This window comes from Phocoena phocoena, chromosome 3, assembly GCF_963924675.1.
Source record: "Phocoena phocoena chromosome 3, mPhoPho1.1, whole genome shotgun sequence".
Lineage (NCBI taxonomy): Eukaryota > Metazoa > Chordata > Mammalia > Artiodactyla > Phocoenidae > Phocoena > Phocoena phocoena.
Window position 1 is genome coordinate 61,418,916 of NC_089221.1, and position 17,456 is coordinate 61,436,371.

General features: G+C 42.3%; 1 protein-coding gene and 1 non-coding gene across 10 annotated transcripts in view; one reads left to right on the top strand and one right to left on the bottom strand.

Annotated features, from left to right (window-relative positions):
- The window catches only part of PDE8B (phosphodiesterase 8B), a 252,699-nt gene that overhangs the window by 122,811 nt on the left and 112,432 nt on the right, over window positions 1-17,456 (top strand). For all 9 annotated transcript variants that reach the window (XM_065874637.1, XM_065874644.1, XM_065874639.1 and 6 more), the window contains 3 exons: window positions 828-887; window positions 2,929-2,986; window positions 12,054-12,142. In XM_065874637.1, the coding sequence (XP_065730709.1) occupies window positions 828-887; window positions 2,929-2,986; window positions 12,054-12,142 (207 nt within the window). The remainder of the gene's footprint in view (window positions 1-827; window positions 888-2,928; window positions 2,987-12,053; window positions 12,143-17,456) is intronic.
- LOC136121836 (U6 spliceosomal RNA) lies at window positions 13,646-13,752 on the bottom strand. Its single transcript, XR_010655837.1, has one exon. It is a non-coding gene; the product is annotated as a U6 spliceosomal RNA (small nuclear RNA).

Below are 17,456 nucleotides of genomic sequence, written 5' to 3' on the forward strand. Positions count from 1 at the left end.
AGACCAAGGAGATGGATGGAAACAAGCATGCTTACTTGTACTAAGACTCAAGCATGTGGCCCTTTATTAAGAGTTCATCCAACTCATGACCCCTGACCAGAATAATCCAGAATCTGAGCTGCAGCATAGCACATTTTCTGGCATCATGGACCTCAGAATTCTATATCCTTACATATTTTAACCCTGTTAAATTCCTAGGGAATAAACAAATTATAGACAGGCGGTCATGGTACAACAAATATCATTATAGTGACAGTTACTGTATTGACCATTTCTCAGCCCTAGTTGATGACTCAGTTGTTTAAAGTATTTGAGCACAAATGACAGTACAACTGAAAAATTGAGATGGCTCTTTGTGAAATTTTTAAAAGACCTTAACCTACACGTGTACATCCATCTGCCAGCAGTCCTTCTAAGGGCAACTTTCTGAACTATCTACTATTTTAAAAGAAAAAAAGATCCATCCCAGTTAGCTCCCCAAGTACAAATTGATAACTAGAGAATTGTAGGACTGCCAATTTTCTTGCAGAGTGGAATCTCAATCAGAAAACATGGAAGTTAAGTGGAATTTGCCAGTTTTTGAAGTGGAAAATTGGCAGGTCTGACCTACTGGAGAATCGCCTGGGAGTTAAAAAAAAATTTTTTTTTTTTTTTTAGTAAAAGAAAGAGACTGTCCTAATCCGCAAGGGCATCTTTTTTTGTTGTTTTCCGACTTCTTCTTTACAGGGACATTTGATTTTGTGCCATTTTCACTGTGAAGAAGTCCTGTATTCTGTTAACGGAACAAGGCCTAATCACTGGTTTGACTTGGAGCTTTCTCCTTGCAGGTCGATCCGGGCCACAAATCCCTCGGAGCACACGGTGATTCTTGCGGTGGTTTCACATGCGTAAGCTCACCTCCCATTCCCAGCTGGGAGTACTACTCTTCCTCCTGAAACATTGGTCTGTTGTAATTCAGCCTTTGAGCTGGCAAAGCAAGGGGGAGGTCTTTGGCCTCACAGCAACAACCTTAGATCTTACTTGGGATTTTCTTTGTTTTGCAAGTTTCTAGAAATATTTGGATTTTTCTCTTTACCCTATCTAATTTCTGTCAGCACATACACACTTCAAGAAAAAAATGGTTACTCATTATATGCTGGAAATGAGTAGAGAATCTGGGGAGGAGGAGGTCTGGAGAGAACATCGTTCCAGCTTATCTTTTCTCTTTGAAGAAAAGAGATAGGAGAATGCTTACTTTTTTCACTTAAGAAGAAACAGATTATAGCATGAGAGCAGGCGCTAAAGCCACCGCAAGAAAAGGACTGCGCAGTTTATGTTGGGACTGTTATGTGGCTAGAAGCAGGACAGCAGGATGGCCCCACTGGGGTGATTGGCACAGATTCTGCCCTGAAGGAGCTGACAGGCCAGCAACTCAGAGTTTCAGCCTCCCTCAGGCAGGCGCCGCCCAGGGGAGATTTGAAATATCCATTCCAAAGCCATATTGGAACAGTGGGAAATCCTGGCTTCCAAGTCTTGCCCTAACCAAAGACTTCTCACCTGCTACTCCTTGAGTCTCTTGATAGGAGCTGTGTCTCTTCACTTGGACACCTACCACAGGCTCTTGGCCCAGGAAAGTGAAGAAACTGTCCCATTGGTTTCTTACCATCTTGCCATCTTGGTGGGGGATGGGATCTCAGCAAGAAAGAGCGAGGGGAACCGAGATGTGAGACTAGCTTTCTTCAGCCCTCTTGCTTATATTTTATCTTCTGGGGATGTGAGCTCTTAACAGGGTCTTAGGGTCTTGACATGGGTACCAGAAGGGTACCAAGCCACAGAGCATTTCCCAAAGCCTGGCTGATTCCATGGACCCAAGACAAAACATTCATTTTTTTCTTATTCATGTGTACTTGTCCTTGACAAGTAATGGCTTGCTGTGTCTTGTTATTATTTTTCACTTTTCCCCCCTATTTTTTAAGTATTTCATTTATAGAGGAAGTTAATAATAAAATTAATGCTGCTTGTGCCACCCAGCTTATGAAATAGAACATTATTAATACCCTTTGGAGCCCTTCATTGTTCAGAGAGGGTAGAACCTTGAGTTCCTAAGGAGGAAAGGGGGTAGGAAGGACAGCTTTTCCCTGCTGGGAAAATGCCACAGGTAATGCCACAAATAGGCACTGGGATTTCTCTTCCTGTTCTCTTTCTGCTTCTCCACCCAGTCCCCATTGTCCCATTTTTCTTCCCTGTTTTCTAAGGTGTGTACGCCATGCTACTTGCTCGCTGTCTTGGGGACACCGTTTCTCATAAAGGTGGCAACAGAGCTACAGCATGACTTCATGACCAGCTGACCCCCACCCCGTCCTTGTATTCAAACTGAAGTTCTGAGACCCAACTGCAGGCTCAGTGTAGGAAACCTCCCCCGAGATGAGTGCCAGTAATCAATTTCTGTCGTCTTCCCTTCTCACTTGGCTTTCCTGATGACACTTCTTTCCCATTGGCTCTGGGGTGCTGCAGCCTCTAATGCCAGTTGTCTTCCTGAGAGTTGGACCCACCTAAGTCTTGGGGTGGGAGTCGTGCTTCCAGAAGGTTTGGGGATCTCAAAGAGGACAGTGGTCTCTGGGATGAGCGTTGCACCTTCCTTGTCCCTTTATGGGACTGCTCCGGTACATTTGCTCCAACTCCCAAGGAGCCCAGAGTTGGAGAGGGCCTGTCGTGTGCACCTTTCACGCACACTGCTGGAGTTCCTTCTACTGTCTGTGTTCTTTCTGCACCTGAAGGCGGACGTGGGAGTCTGGGTTCTTACAAGGCAGGTGCACCCTGCGGGCACGTGCTGGGCAGGAAGGCACTCTCACAGCTGTCTCCCTGCTTGCCTTGCGCTCTCCGAGTTTCAGTGTGAGGAATCCCGATTTGTATATCTGCTGAGTGACCACATTTTCTGCTTTGCTACAGATCCGGCGACTATGAAGAGGCCTCGGTCCTCCCTCTTCTGCACGCAGGCTTCAACCGGGTATGTAAAAGATGAACTAGCACCTCTCTCAGATACAGATACCTAACCTTAGCCAAACAGCTAAGCATACTGTTATAGGCATTCAGCCCCAGAACTGTGAGGGAAAGGAAGCAGTTGTTCTCATGGGATGGTGACGAGCACCTGCTGGTCAGGCTTTTTTCCTTTTTCTCTCATAACTTCATATATCTTAGCTACAGATATGTAATGATGTAAAAAACCTGTCTTCTTATATCAGGTCGAAATTCTCTAGTCCCAAAGTAATCTCATTTAAATCAGTCCGGTCAGTTAGCGTGTATGTGTGTGATTATGTATAGTTAGTCCACCAGATCGGCACCCAGGGCTCTGTGTTCATCAAGGGCCCAGCCACAGCTTACACCCTGGGGACAGGCCCATGACAGCAATGGCATCTTGGGAACTCCTCACTGAAGCCATAAATGTCAGCAAAGAAAAATTCTGAGTGACAACTACATGAAAAACACTGATATTCAACTTGGGGATGAAGACTGATTACTCCAAGGAAACTTAACAAACTAAATACCTAGGCTTACCCAGTATCTCAGGGTAAGGGCAGTCTGAAGGTTTGGTTGGAGGTGAGGCCGTGTGCATGCAAACAGAAAACAACGTGATGGATTTGAAAGAGAGAAGAAAAGGGGTGGAGAAAGATAATCAAAACATGACTGTTTAAAGGAAATGTATTTCATAATATTAAAATATTACAAACCCTTACAGAGAAATTGTGGAGGACCTCACTTTATATGCTTGAATTTTTTTAATAACAAGTGTATATTTCTTCTATTAAAAAACTAAAAGATTACCCTTTGGAAAAAATAAGGTAGAGGTCACAGTTGACTTGGGCAACTTTTGCGGGTAATTTAAACTCAAGCAAGTGACTTGTGGAGTCTTGTGAACTCCTGGTTTAAACCAAAAACATCAGCAAAGAAAAGTTCTTTGACTCTGATACTCAACTAGAAGATTGAGATTGATTAAGTAGACTTACCAAAAACCTAAATAACTAGGTTTACCGGGTATCTCAAGGTCTTTTGATAGGAGTAATCTGAGTCTCAAATAGATGGTGTGATGCATCCTTTTCCTTCAAAAATAGGAGACTGCCAGTGCCTTGTGAATTATGAAAATTCCTTTGGGTGCTTTAAGCAATGGTGGTTGGCTACTCTGGATTCAGAAAGATCCCTTGTTTATTGTCAATCACAGAGAAGCAGAAGTTGCCCATGGGATGCAGTTGTTTTGTGCTTTGGTGTGCTTCCGTGGAGAAGCAGCAGTGCTGTATAAAACGTTGAAGGCAGTGCTGCGGTTCACAATTGTGATAGAAATGAATGTTTCCGGTCAGCAGTATCACTCACTCCCTTAACTCTTCGCTCCTGTCCGTCATCACATCTCTCAGAGGCTGGCACTCGGTTCCAGACGCCGTTCTGGCGTGCTTGCCACAGCTTAATGAGACAATGCTTCTGAGTTTCGGAATGGAGAGTTGCAAAAGGAAAGTCATCCAAGAAGTCGTGTGGCTGGGACGTCTTTACTTACTCATTTTCTGAGGAATGACTTGAAATTACTCAGTTTTCATAAATCTTCCATGTAACGTTGACCACCCATGCACCTCAGCCCAAGGCTGTCCTTCACATCTGAGGCAGGGCCTCTCAGAATGTGAGCACGGAGGATCTCCACATGACCTGTGGAGGGGCTGGGGCAGGCAAGACACGCCGTGGGTTATGGCCATGAGCCCCCGTTGCCATAGGTGCTGTTGAGTGCCCTTTTGGAATTCAGCTTTTAGTTCACCGATCCTGCCTCTGACCAACTGGTGTGGAGGTTGGTGTCATTAGGAGTGATAGCATCTTGTCTGGGGGGCTAAGATTGCACGTCTACTCACAGAAAAGCTTAGGAGAGACATCTGCCCTGTTTGGGTGCAAACGCTATTAAGTGAATTTAGGAGGGAAAATACCATTGTTCCTTTTTATTCTTTTTTGTAACCTGTCTGTGCTGCTCTGGAAGGTTTCGTTTCTCTGTCTTGATATGATTCTGCTCTTTGCAGGCAGCCATGGTGAGTAAAGCCCTTTGTGGAAGCATGAAAAACAGTATCTGTCAGGGGCCACCTGGTAGTCTTTAGTGCTGGGTCTGATCAAGGCCATTTGCCAGCCAGGTCAGGTTGCCCCCAAGGAGTTGGGGCTCTTTCCGAGAGAAGCATGCCGCACCTAACAGGCTTTCCCTCCTGAGTTACAGTGGCACAGAATCGGCTGAGGCTGCTCTCCAGGTGGCTGGTCTCCTTTTTTTTGGGCAAAATCTTGTCTCTGGCAACTTTCTACCCAAACACCCTTCCAAATATGCCAGCTGTTCTTCTTGCCTTCTGTGAAGTTGTTTCCCATCTCTGAGTTGTTGTGATTGTATTAAATCATCTGCTGAAACTCGGCTCTGTGTTACTAGCTAATTGACCAGTGCCTCAGTTGATGGGTCCCTGAGTGGGGATCCAGGAACACATTGTACCATCAAATATCCCAGAGCAGCTCCTCTTGAAGCCGCTATAGCTGTGCATGAGTGGCCGACTGCATGGTGCTCAGCCCACTCTGAGTTTTTAGAAAGAGCATCTTAGCAAAGGGCGATTGCAACTTGTTTTTGTATGAGCCTTTGTGTACCCCTTTTCTATTTGGAATGATGTTTACAAGTTCATTCAGCAAGTCTTTATGGAGCACTTACTCTGTGCAAGGTGGTGTGCTAGGCGTGTCGGGGATACGGCAGTCAGACACGGTTCCTCCCTGGAGAGACGTTGTGTGGAGGAAGAAGTGGAGAACCAAGGTTTATTATTTGTCGGGCTCCATTCTAGGTGACTGACTTGATCCTCTTCTACAGATGAGAGGTTTGGTATTTTCTCCATTTTTGCAGAGGAGGAAACAGGCTCAAGATGACTACCTTGCAGAGCGCATACTCCTAATAAGTCAAGATGCAAATACTTGGTGTTTAACTCCCAACTTCATGCCGGGTAAACCAAAGTCATGTTTCCCAGAGTGTTCCATGGAACGCTAGTGTCCCAAAGCTTTTAATGGGTGTCCATGACAAAAGGCTTCTGTGGTCGAGTAAGTGTGGAAAATCAGTGAAGACTGATTCTCCTTCTCTTACCCCTGAGAAGGTACAGTGCATGTTAGCAGCATCGCACCCAAGCATATGGGGAAATCCTGTACTAAAGACACCTGCCTACGTTTCTGGAAGCGGGGCCCAGGAAGCTGCATTTTAACCAAACACCCAGGTTATTCTTAGCATGTTGAAGTTTGGAGACCACTGTTCTTGGTTCACTCGATTTATTTCAGATTTCGGGGTTAATGATAGTCTAGAAAATTCCACAAATATTTTCCCACTGCCCTTAGTCTACAGAACACTTACTGAGTGCCACTTATGTGCAAACAAAGTGCTCCAGTGTTTAGAAACCATCACCTAACAGAAGGCTGATCTTCACCGCACTGGAAGTTCTCAGGAGACCTAAAGAAAAATAAGAATTATAAAAAATTACGGTAGGACCTTCAAGATGGCAGAGGACTAAGACATGGAGATCACCTTCCTCCCCACAAATACATCAAAAATACATCTACATGTGGAACGACTCCTACAGAACACCTACTGAACACTGGCAGAAGACCTCAGACTTCCCAAAAGGGAAGTCTGGCTGGCTGTCAGGCCTGAGCCTCTGAGGTGGGAGAGCCGAGTTCAGGACATTGGACCACCAGAGACCTCCCGGCCCCACGTAATAGCAGTCGACGAGAGCTGTCCCAGAGATCTCCATCTCAATGCTAAGACCCAGCTCCACCCAATGACCAGCAAACTCCAGTGCTGAACACCCCATGCCAAACAACTAGCAAGACAGGAACACAACCCCACCCAGTAGCAGAGATGCTGCCTAAAATCATAATATGTTCAGAGGCACCCCAAAACACACCACCAGACATGGTCCTGCCCACCAGAAAGAAAAGATCCAGCCTCATTCACCAGAACACAGGTACCAGTACCTTCCACCGGGAAGCCTACACAAGCCACTGAACCAACCTTACCCACTGGGAACAGAAACCAAAAAAAATGGGAACTACGAACCTGCAGCCTGTGAAAAGGAGACCCCAAACACAGTAAGTTAAGCAAAATGAGAAGACAGAGAAACACACAGCAGATGAAGGAGCAAGGTAAAAACCCACCAGACCAAACAAATGAAGAGGAAATAGGCAGTCTCCCTGAGGAAGAATTCAGAGTAATGATTGTAAAGATGATCCAAAATCTTGGAAATAGAATGGAGAAAATACAAGAAACATTTAACAAGACCTAGAAGAACTAAAGGGCAAACAAACAATGATGAACAACACAATAAATGAAATTAAAAATTCTCTAGAAGGTATCAATAGCAGAATAACCGAGGCAGAAGAACAGATAAGTGACCTGGAAGATAAAATAATGGAAACAACTACTGCAGAGCAGAATAAAGAAAAAAGAATGAAAAGAATTGAGGACAGTCTCAGAGACCACTAGGAAAACATTAAACGCACCAACATTCAAATTATAGGGGTCCCAGAAGACGAAGAGAAAAAGGGACTGAGAAAATATTTGAATAGATTATAGTTGAAAACTTGCCTAATATTGGTTAGGAAACAGTCAATCAAGTCCAGGAAGCTCAGAGAGTCCCATATAGGATAAATCCAAGGAGAAGCATGCCAAGACACATATTAATCAAACTATCAAAATTAAATACAAAGAAAAAAATATTTAAAGCAGCAAGGGAAAAGCAACAATTAACATACATGGAATCCCCATAAGGTTAACAGCTGATCTTCAGCAGAAACTCTGCAAGCCAGAATGGAGTGGCAGGACATATTTAAAGTGATGAAAGGGAAAAACCTACAACCAAGATTACTCTACCCAGCAAGAATCTCATTCAGATTCAAGGAGAAATTAAAACCTTTACAGACAAGCAAAAGTTAAGAGAATTCAGCACCACCACCAAACCAGCTTTACAACAAATGCTAAAGGAACGTCTCTAGGCAGGAAACACAAGAGAAGGAAAAGACCTACAATAACAAACCCCAAACAGTTAAGAAAATGGTAACATAGGAACACACATATCGATAACTACCTTAAACATAAATGGATTAAATGCTCCGACCAAAAGACACACACTGGCTGAATGGATACAAAAACAAGACCTGTATATATGCTGTCTACAAGAGACTCACTTCAGACCTAGGGACACATACAGACTGAAAGTGAGGGGATGAAAAATATATTCCATGCAAATGGAAATCAAAAGAAAGCTGGAATAGCAATTCTCATATCAGACAAAATAGACTTTAAAATAAAGACTATTACAAGAGACAAAGAAGGATACTACATAATGATTAAGGGATCAATCCAAGAAGAAAATATAACAATTGTAAATATTTATGCACCCAACATAGGAGAACCTCAATACATAAGGCAAATGATAACAGCCAAAGGGGAAATCGCCAGTAACACAATCATAGTAGGGGACTTCAACACCCCACTTTCACCAATGGACAGATCATCCAAAATGAAAATAAATAAGGAAACACAAGCTTTAAATGACACATTAAACAAGATGGACTTAATTGATATTTATAGGACATTCCATCCAAAAACAACAGAATACACTTTCAAGTGCTCATGGAACATTCTCCAGGATAGATCATATCTTGGGTCACAAATCAAGCCTTGGTAAATATAAGAAAATTGAAATCATATCAAGTATCTTTTCCGACCACAATGCTATGAGACTAGGTATCAATTACAGGAAAAAATCTGTAAAAAATACAAACACATGGAGGTGAAACAGTACACACTAAATACCCAAGAGATCACTGAAGAAATCAAATAGGAAATCATAAATACCTAGAAAGAAATGAAAACACGACAACCCAACACCTACGAGATGCAGCAAAAGCAGTCCTAAGAGGGAAGTTTATAGCAATACAATCCTACCCTAAGAAACAAGAAACATCTCAAATAAACAATCTCACCTTACACCTAAAGCAATTGGAGAAAGAAGAACAAAAAAACCCCAAAGTTAGCAGAAGGAAAGAAATCATAAAGATGAGCTCAGAAATAAATGAAAAAGAAATGAAGGAAACAATAGCAAAGATCAATAAAAGTAAAAGCTGTTTCTTTGAGAAGATAAACAAAATTGATAAACCATTAACCAGACTCATCAAGGAAGAAAGGGAGAAGACTCAAATCAATAGAATTAGAAATGAAAAAGGAGAAGCAACAACTGACACTGCAGAAATACAAAGGACCACAAGAGATTACTACAGGCAACTATATGCCAATAAAATGGAAAACCTGGAAGCAATGGACAAATTCTTAGCACAACCTTTTGCGACTGAACCAGGAAGAAATTGAAAATATAAACAGACCAATCACAGGCACTGAAATTAAAAATCACAAGCACTGTGATTAAAAATCTTCCAGCGAACAAAAGCCCAGGACCAGATGGCTTCACAGGCAAATTCTATCAAACATTTAGAGGAGAGCTAACACCAAAACTTCTCAAACTCTTCCAAAATATAGCAGAGGGAGGAACACTCCCAAACTCATTCCATGAGGCCGCCATCATCCTGATACCCAAACCAGACAAAGGTGTTCACAAAAAAAGAAAACTATAGGCCAATATCACTGATGAACACAGATGCAAAAATCCTCAACAAGATACTAGCAAACAGAATCCAACAGCACATTAGAAGGATCATACACCATGATCAAGTGAGGTTTATCCCAGGAATGCAAGGATTCTTCAATATATGCAAATCAATCAATGTGATAAACAATATTAACAAACTAAAGGAGAAAAGCCATATGATCATCTCAATAGATGCAGAAAAAGCTGTTGACAAAATTCAGCACAGTTTTGGAAGTTTTAGCCACAGCAATCAGAGAAGAAAAAGAAAGAAAACGAATCCAAATAAAAAAAGAAGAAGTAGGGCTTCCCTGGTGGCGCAGTGGTTGACAGTCCGCCTGCTGATGCAGGGGACACGGGTTCGTGTCCTGGTCTGGGAAGATCCCACATGCTGCTGAGCGGCTGGGCCTGTGAGCCATGGCCACTGAGCCTGCGCGTCCAGAGCCTGTGCTCCACAATGGGAGAGGCCACAACAGTGATAGACCTGTGTCCCGCAAAAAAGAAAAAAAAAAAAAAAGAGTCATATACCACAGTGTTCATTGCATCTGTTTACAACAGCCAGGTCATGGAATCAACCTAAGTGTCCATTGGCAGATGAATGGATGAAGAAGATGTAGCAGATATATGCAATGGAATATTACTCAGCCATAAAAAGAAACAAAATTGAGTCATTTGTAGTGAGGTGGATGGACCTAGAGTCTGTCATACAGAGTGAAGTAAGTCAGAAAGAGAAAAACAAATACCGTGTGCTAACACATATATATGGAATCTAAGAAAAAAATTGGTTCTGATGAACCTAGGGGCCAGACAGGAATAAAGACGCAGATGTAGGGAATGGACTCGAGGACACGGGGAGGGGGAAGGATAAGCTGGGATGAAGTGAAAGAGTGGCATTGACATATATACACTACCAAATGTAAAATAACTAGTGGGAAGCAGCTGCATAGCACAGGAAGATCAGCTCAGTGCTTTTTGACCACCTAGAGTGGTGGGATAGGGAGGGTGGGAGGGAGATGCTACAGGGAGGGGTTATGGGGATATGTGTATATGTATAGCTGATTCACTTTTTTATACAGCAGAAACTAACACAACATTGTAAAACAATTATAGTCCAATAAAGATGTTAAATAAATAAATAAAATAAAAAGGAAAAAAGGAAAAACGTTACTACGTAAATATGAAAGTGAAAATATAGAATGATTTTATATATATAAATATATACAGATAAAATATATACTTACACACATAGACACAGAGGCATAATTAAAGCCTAAGGCAGGGCTTCCCTGGTGGCGCAGTCGTTGAGAGTCCGCCTGCCGATGTAGGGGACACGGGTTCGTGCCCCAGTCCGGGAAGATCCCACATGCCGTGGAGCGGCTGGGCCTGTGAGCCATGGCCGCTGAACCTGCGCGTCCGGAGCCTGTGCTCCGCAACGGGAGAGGCCACAACAGTGAGAGGCCCGCATACCGCAAAAAAAAAAAAAAAAAGCCTAAGGCAAATAAATTAGACTTAGTCAACAAAAGTTTACTTCTGAGGTTTTCATTTTAAAACAAAGGAAACTGTTTATCCCAACCTTTTCAAAGACTTATTTTATCACAGATCCTTTTTTGTACTTCATGAAGCATCAGCTAACACCACTCAGAGCTCAGTTACAGACTGACACATCATCTCCACCTGTTCAGAAGCTGAACCAGAACCTCACCATGTTTAACTTTGCTTTGTAAATAGAAAGTATTTCCCTCTGTGTGTGTTCATGGTTCCCCCTCTGTCCTTAGCCCTTCCCAGCTTCCTCCTGGGCTGGTGGGGACCAGAGGCACAGGGAAAGTCAGGGAGCTTCTCAGATATTCCACAGGGAGAAGCCATCCATGCTAGATGTGTGGAAGAGAGTGTGTGTGTGTGTGTGTGTGTGTGTATGTGAGAGAGACAGACAGACAGTCAGACAGACATGAGAAGGGGCAGGATGCGTTAGGCACTCAGAAGATGAGGAAGGAAGCAAAGACTGCCTCTCCCCACCAGAAGACATCACTCGTAGTGTGGCACGCCGTGAACACATCTAGGCTCAGGTTTTAGAAGACTTTCCTTAGTGCAACAGAAGCACAGGTGTTTCAGTAATTAGCAAGGCTGGGGGAGGTGTTCTATCCCTTGTGTTTTTATTTTCCTGTGAGTGTTCATAATGTTTTTCCCACTTTTGTTATAAATAACTGCGATGTTTCTGCTCTCTTGTTTGTTATACATTTAAACAAGCATTTCAAACACTTGACAATTGTTTTATTTAATCTCATCTTACCTACTAGTTGTCTTATATAACAGTTACCTGAGGTTGGAGAAACTGTTAAGCTTCTTTGACTATTTAAGAAGTAATTGTATATGTCTTATGTATTACCTTTGCTTTTTTTCCAGAGATTTATGGAGAATAGCAGCATAATTGCTTGCTATAATGAACTGATTCAAATAGAACATGGGGAAGTTCGCTCACAGTTCAAGTTAAGGTATGTAGCAAAATAGGATGAATACAAGGTTAACCATTCTGTAGCAAAGCTTGTCTGTCCTCAGGCTGAGGTTCACTGGTTCTTAGCGGAATCCCAGGGATTCTGAAGCTGTTGAACAAGTAACCATAGCTGGTAAATGGCAGAGTCTAAACTGGGAGCCCACTGGTATAATGAAATAAATTGAAGGCGTTTCTTCTTTTGACAGTATTTTCCACTATTTACAGCAGTTTTAAAATTATACACTAGGAAAAGTACTGTTTAACTTCTGTACAATTAGATCGAGATTAAGAATAGCCTTTGAGGATGACTTTGTACTTGCAACATTTATAAATTCCTACTTGGATTGTTATAGATGGGGCAAACCCGTGGGAATATTTATTATGCTAACTTATGGTAATTGCTACGTATCCACGATAGCAATTTCATGAGGCCTGCTTGTGGCCTCAATATGCATGAAGTATCTTCAAGAAACTGATTTTAAGTCTCTTTACGCATGCCTAGTGCTTTAAGAACTTCTCTCTGGTGCTTACTTCTGAGATGAACAGATTCTCTCAGCATCTCGGTGCTAGGATGCTCTGCTTCTGGGACGTCTTGGAGTATCAGAGTTGTAGCCCATGCCTGGTTTTGTTCAGGCTCTACTCCAGCACACTCTTAGGACCCTGATTTCTTCAACGTGCCCTGCTTCAGCAGAGAGAGCAGGGGAAAAGAAGAGGCTCTTCATAGCCCGTGGCCTCTGGGAGACCAGTCCCAAGTGGCTCCAGGCTATGGGATGCCAGAAGGGCTCTGGCTTCTCTCTCTGGCCCACTGAGGGGTCACAAGGCTTTCAGGCTCAGTGAAAAATAAGGATAGCATCTCATTGAAATGGTTATACTTCTTACCTTGATTACTGAATTTGCATTCAAAGAGAGCAGAACCCTTTCTAAACTTAACTTTTCAGAGCCCTCCTCTGTCCCTTGGAAGAAAAATGGATTGGCATGAACCCCCAGAGGCAGGCCCTTCTGGGGTTCACCCTGCTCAGGGAAGTCAACTGTTTGGTGGATAGAGAGCTCTAAGAAATTAAGTGTGGGGATAAACAGTCCCTTTTGAGGTGGGAAAGTATTAAAAAAAAAAGAATCTCAAACCAGTGGAAATTCTTTGGTAAGGAAGATTGTCAGTTAAATCCCTTGGTTTCTTTGTATCCATATATTTATTACCTGCAGAGAACTTCATAGAATTTCGTAAGAAAACCGCATTGCCTTTACTATAGCAATTTATGAGTTTTAATTGTACATTAATTGTTTTTATTCCTGGGGCTCTCTTCTGTTTTTATTTAGGGTAAAAAGACTTTGTACTTTTATTTTAGATGTTTTCACAATAAATAGGATTAGGAAAAGAGATTTCATCTTGGTTTAATTCTTCAACCTTGCGTTTTCTACAACAAAAATGAACGGCAGATGCCTTATTGCTTTGATAGGTAATTCCCTCATTTTATTTACTTATTTATTTTAGTATCTCATTTTTTATAAAAATATGGAACGCTTCACGAATTTGCTTGTCATCCTGGCGCAGGGGCCATGCTACTCTTCTCTGTATCGTTCCAGTTTTAGTACATGTGCTGCCGAAGCAAGCGCTCCTCATTTTATTTTAAATGACTACTTGAGTTTTCTTAGGCAGCATTCAATGTGATGGCACATGTAAGAGGTCAGAAGGCGCCTTGCCCATGGGGGGCGTGACAAAGGCAGGGCTGGCCGTTTGAAATAAACATCCCCAGGCAGCACCAGGGCTAAATGAAAGTGCTTCAAGTTATCGTGCTGATGAAATCTGCTTAGAGCCAGGGCACTGAAAACTTTTCAAGGACTCGTTAGGTTCAGAACTCGGCAAGGTTCTAACTACACAACACTCTGTGAGTGCCATAACTTCTCACCCCTCAGTGATGAGCTGTTCGGGAGCGTTGGGCTCATTGAAAAGGCTCAGGTTCTTAATACAAATCAACGTAAAGCTGATGAATGGACCTCGCCCAGGCAGCAGCGGTCCCAGGAAGGTGGGTTTGCCCAGAAGCCCAGTCCCCTCACCTTCCGCATCAGCTTCAGCTTGGCTGGTTGGGACCTCCCCAAGCAACGAGCACAAGAGCAACCCCTGCAGAGAGGGAGGGAAGGCAAGAGTTCTCCATAGGAGAAGACAGAGGAGGACTAAATGGTCAGTTTCTTTTGATGCCTTTGGCTGGTTGTACCTCAACTGTCTCCAACTTCTTTTCTGTCTTTTGGAGGAGTATGGTGTGTGTGTGTGTGGTTTGACTCTCCCTGGGTGTATGATATCTGGGCCCAGCGGATGGGGGTGGACAGTGACCCTCCATGGTCTTCACTGCTCCTTAGGGCATTCAAGGATGTCTAAAGCATCTACCTGCACCCCCGAGGTTGGCAGGCAACTTTGTCACTTGCTGCAGACGGGGAAAATGAGGCTCTTTGTTATACAATGCCAGAATAATTATAGTCTAATTATATAATACTTTTCCCTGCATTTCCACCCCCAGCTGCAGCTAAATATGTGACATTACTAGCTTTCTGCAAGGACAGTCTGTACTGCAAGGATAATGTTGAATGTTGAAGGCAGACGCTTCTGTCCAGTCTTCATGTATGGTAACCGTATTTACTTAACCAAGAAAAATAGATCATGTGATCAACCATAACATACCTAATTTTAAAAAATCCATTATATAGGAATAACTTTTAAAGACAGAACAAAATCACATTTCTGTGTGCATGTGATGAATTACTTTATTGAACAGAACTCATGAAAGGGGGAATGTCTAGGGAAGTATGGGCTAACTGATGACCATTTATTGCTTATGTTCTTATGCTTCTTTATCATGAAAAGAACTATGTTAACCAAAATCAGATAAGATTTGGCTATTTATTGAGAGTTTAAGCTGATGAGTTTACACTAATCAAGTACGAGCAGTTATTTCATCATTAGGCAGTCTGATATCTGTTACCTAGGGGTTACACCCAAATCATCATGTTTATTTTACTCCAAATCTTAAGACAGTAGCAGTCCTTCATTTTAGAATCAGTTTCTGATGGGCAAACCTTAGTATTCCGTGGAACACTACATCTCTCATTATTAACTGGTATTTATAGAGCACTTTATCCTCACGTGGGCTCTGCGTGACAGCCGCGTTGTGTTAGTTGTTTTGTTGTTGTTGTGTTACGGAAGTAGAAACTGATCTGTGATGGATTAAAGTAACCGGCCCCTGCTGCGTCACTGCCCAGGAGCGGTGCTGGTGGATAGCAAGTCCACAGCCCCCTCCCTGCTGCTCCCGAACCCCTGCTGGGATGTGGCTTTGTGTTCAGAGTCTTCTCCCTGCACGCTACCACCTTGCCCAGTCCTACCCTTGTGTGTGTGTGTCTGCGGTGGGGTGTTTGTGTTTTGTTTGAGTAGATTCCGGGGTGCCTTTGTTAGGGACACAGGAGGTCATGTAACCCAACCGCTCCAGACAACTGACAGAGGAATGCTGAGAGAGCCGGGAAGACTCTGGGCACGATCACAGCTACTCAACATGTGGGTGGCAGTGCTGGAGTAGAATCCAGGCACCCTGCTTTAATTCGGATGCCCTCTGCACCCCATCAGAGCACTATGTTCTTTGTAGACTTTTACCTGGGTCCCTGTAATATTTACTTTTTCCCTGCAGACCTTCACAGACTTTTAAGAAGATGAAGGGGAAATGGTTACATCACTAGCGCTACATGGGCTCTGGTTCCCTTGTGCTTTTTCTAATTTTCCAGCTTCTCAAACTGAAGGCTACTAAAATACAGTCGAGGTGCAGAGTTACGTGGTTTCCCAAGAACAGAAAATTAATAAAGCTAAGGTTCTTCTGCATGAAGAATATTAATAATTAATACAAGCAATTAAATTCCCAAACTTTAGGAACATGATTCAAATTGATTACCTCATTTTGCTGCAGGTTTCTTTAAATAGAACCATCAACCAAATTGGTTTAAAGCCTAGATCTACACATGGCAGTCCAGTAGCATTTGTCACCGGCGCAATAATCTACTCGTCCTGCCAATATACTTTCACTTTAACTGTCAATAAGGATCTGCTTTGTCCCATTGGACATTATACTCTCACAGGATAGTGTATAGCTTTGCAGTGAACATCTAATAGATACATTTTGGCAGTTGGAGCTAACATCTTGTATGAGGCAGCCTGTTGAACTGACAAGAACAGTCATACTCTGAAGTAGCTGTTTACATACTTAATTGAGCCACATAGGTACTTTAAGAAAATACCTGGGCAAGAGGGGAATTTATCATTTGATCAAATGTTTTAACACTTAATTATCCAGCTCCCAAAGCTAAGGAACTAGCCCACACAGATTGTGCTTTTCCACATCATAATTCTGGACGACAGGGAACGCTTTCCTGTTGTGCCGAGTTGGGTTCTGGACCCAAGTGCCTGGAGCAAACTTGGGATAAGACTAGCTCTTACTTGCCTCTTCATGAGAGGTGATGCAGTAGTGACTTCGGTAACAATTTTAAAGTCCTCTTTGAATTCTTTTTCACATTTTAAATGATCATGTTTACAAATGCAGCAATGCTAATAGGACAGTATACAGTTCACATTAGGTAGACTGGAGCAATTTATTTTATTTTATTTACTTTTTTATTTGAAGTATAGTTTCTGTACAATATTATAGGTTACAATATAGTGATTTATAATTTTTAAAGGTTATACTCCATTTATATTTATTATAAAATATTGTTATACAATATATCCTTATAGCTTATTTTATACCTAATAGTTTGTACCTCTTAATCCCTTACCCCTTATTGCCCCTCCCTCCTTCCCTCTCCCCACTGGTAACCACCAGTTTGTACTCTATATCTGTGAGTCTGCTTTTTGGTTATATTCACTAGTTTGGGGTTTTTTTGTTTTTTGTTTTTTTAGATTCCACATGTAAGTGGTATCATACAGTATTTGTCTTTCTCTGTCAACTTATTTCACTTAGCATAATACCCTCCAAGTCCATCCATGTTGCTGCAAATGGCAAAATTTTGTTCTTTTTTATGGCTGAATAGTATTCCATTGTATATATATATCACATCTTTATCCATTCATCGGTCGATGGACACCTGGTTTGCTTCCATATCTTGGCTATTGTGACCAATGCTGCTATGAATATTGGGGTATATGTATGTTTTTGAATTAGTGTGTTTGTTTTTTTTGCATGTATACCCAGGAGTGAAATTGCTGGGTCATATGGTAGTTCTATTTTTAGTTTTTTGAGAACCCTAGACTGGAGCCATTTAAATAAGAAAACATCCCACACCCATCA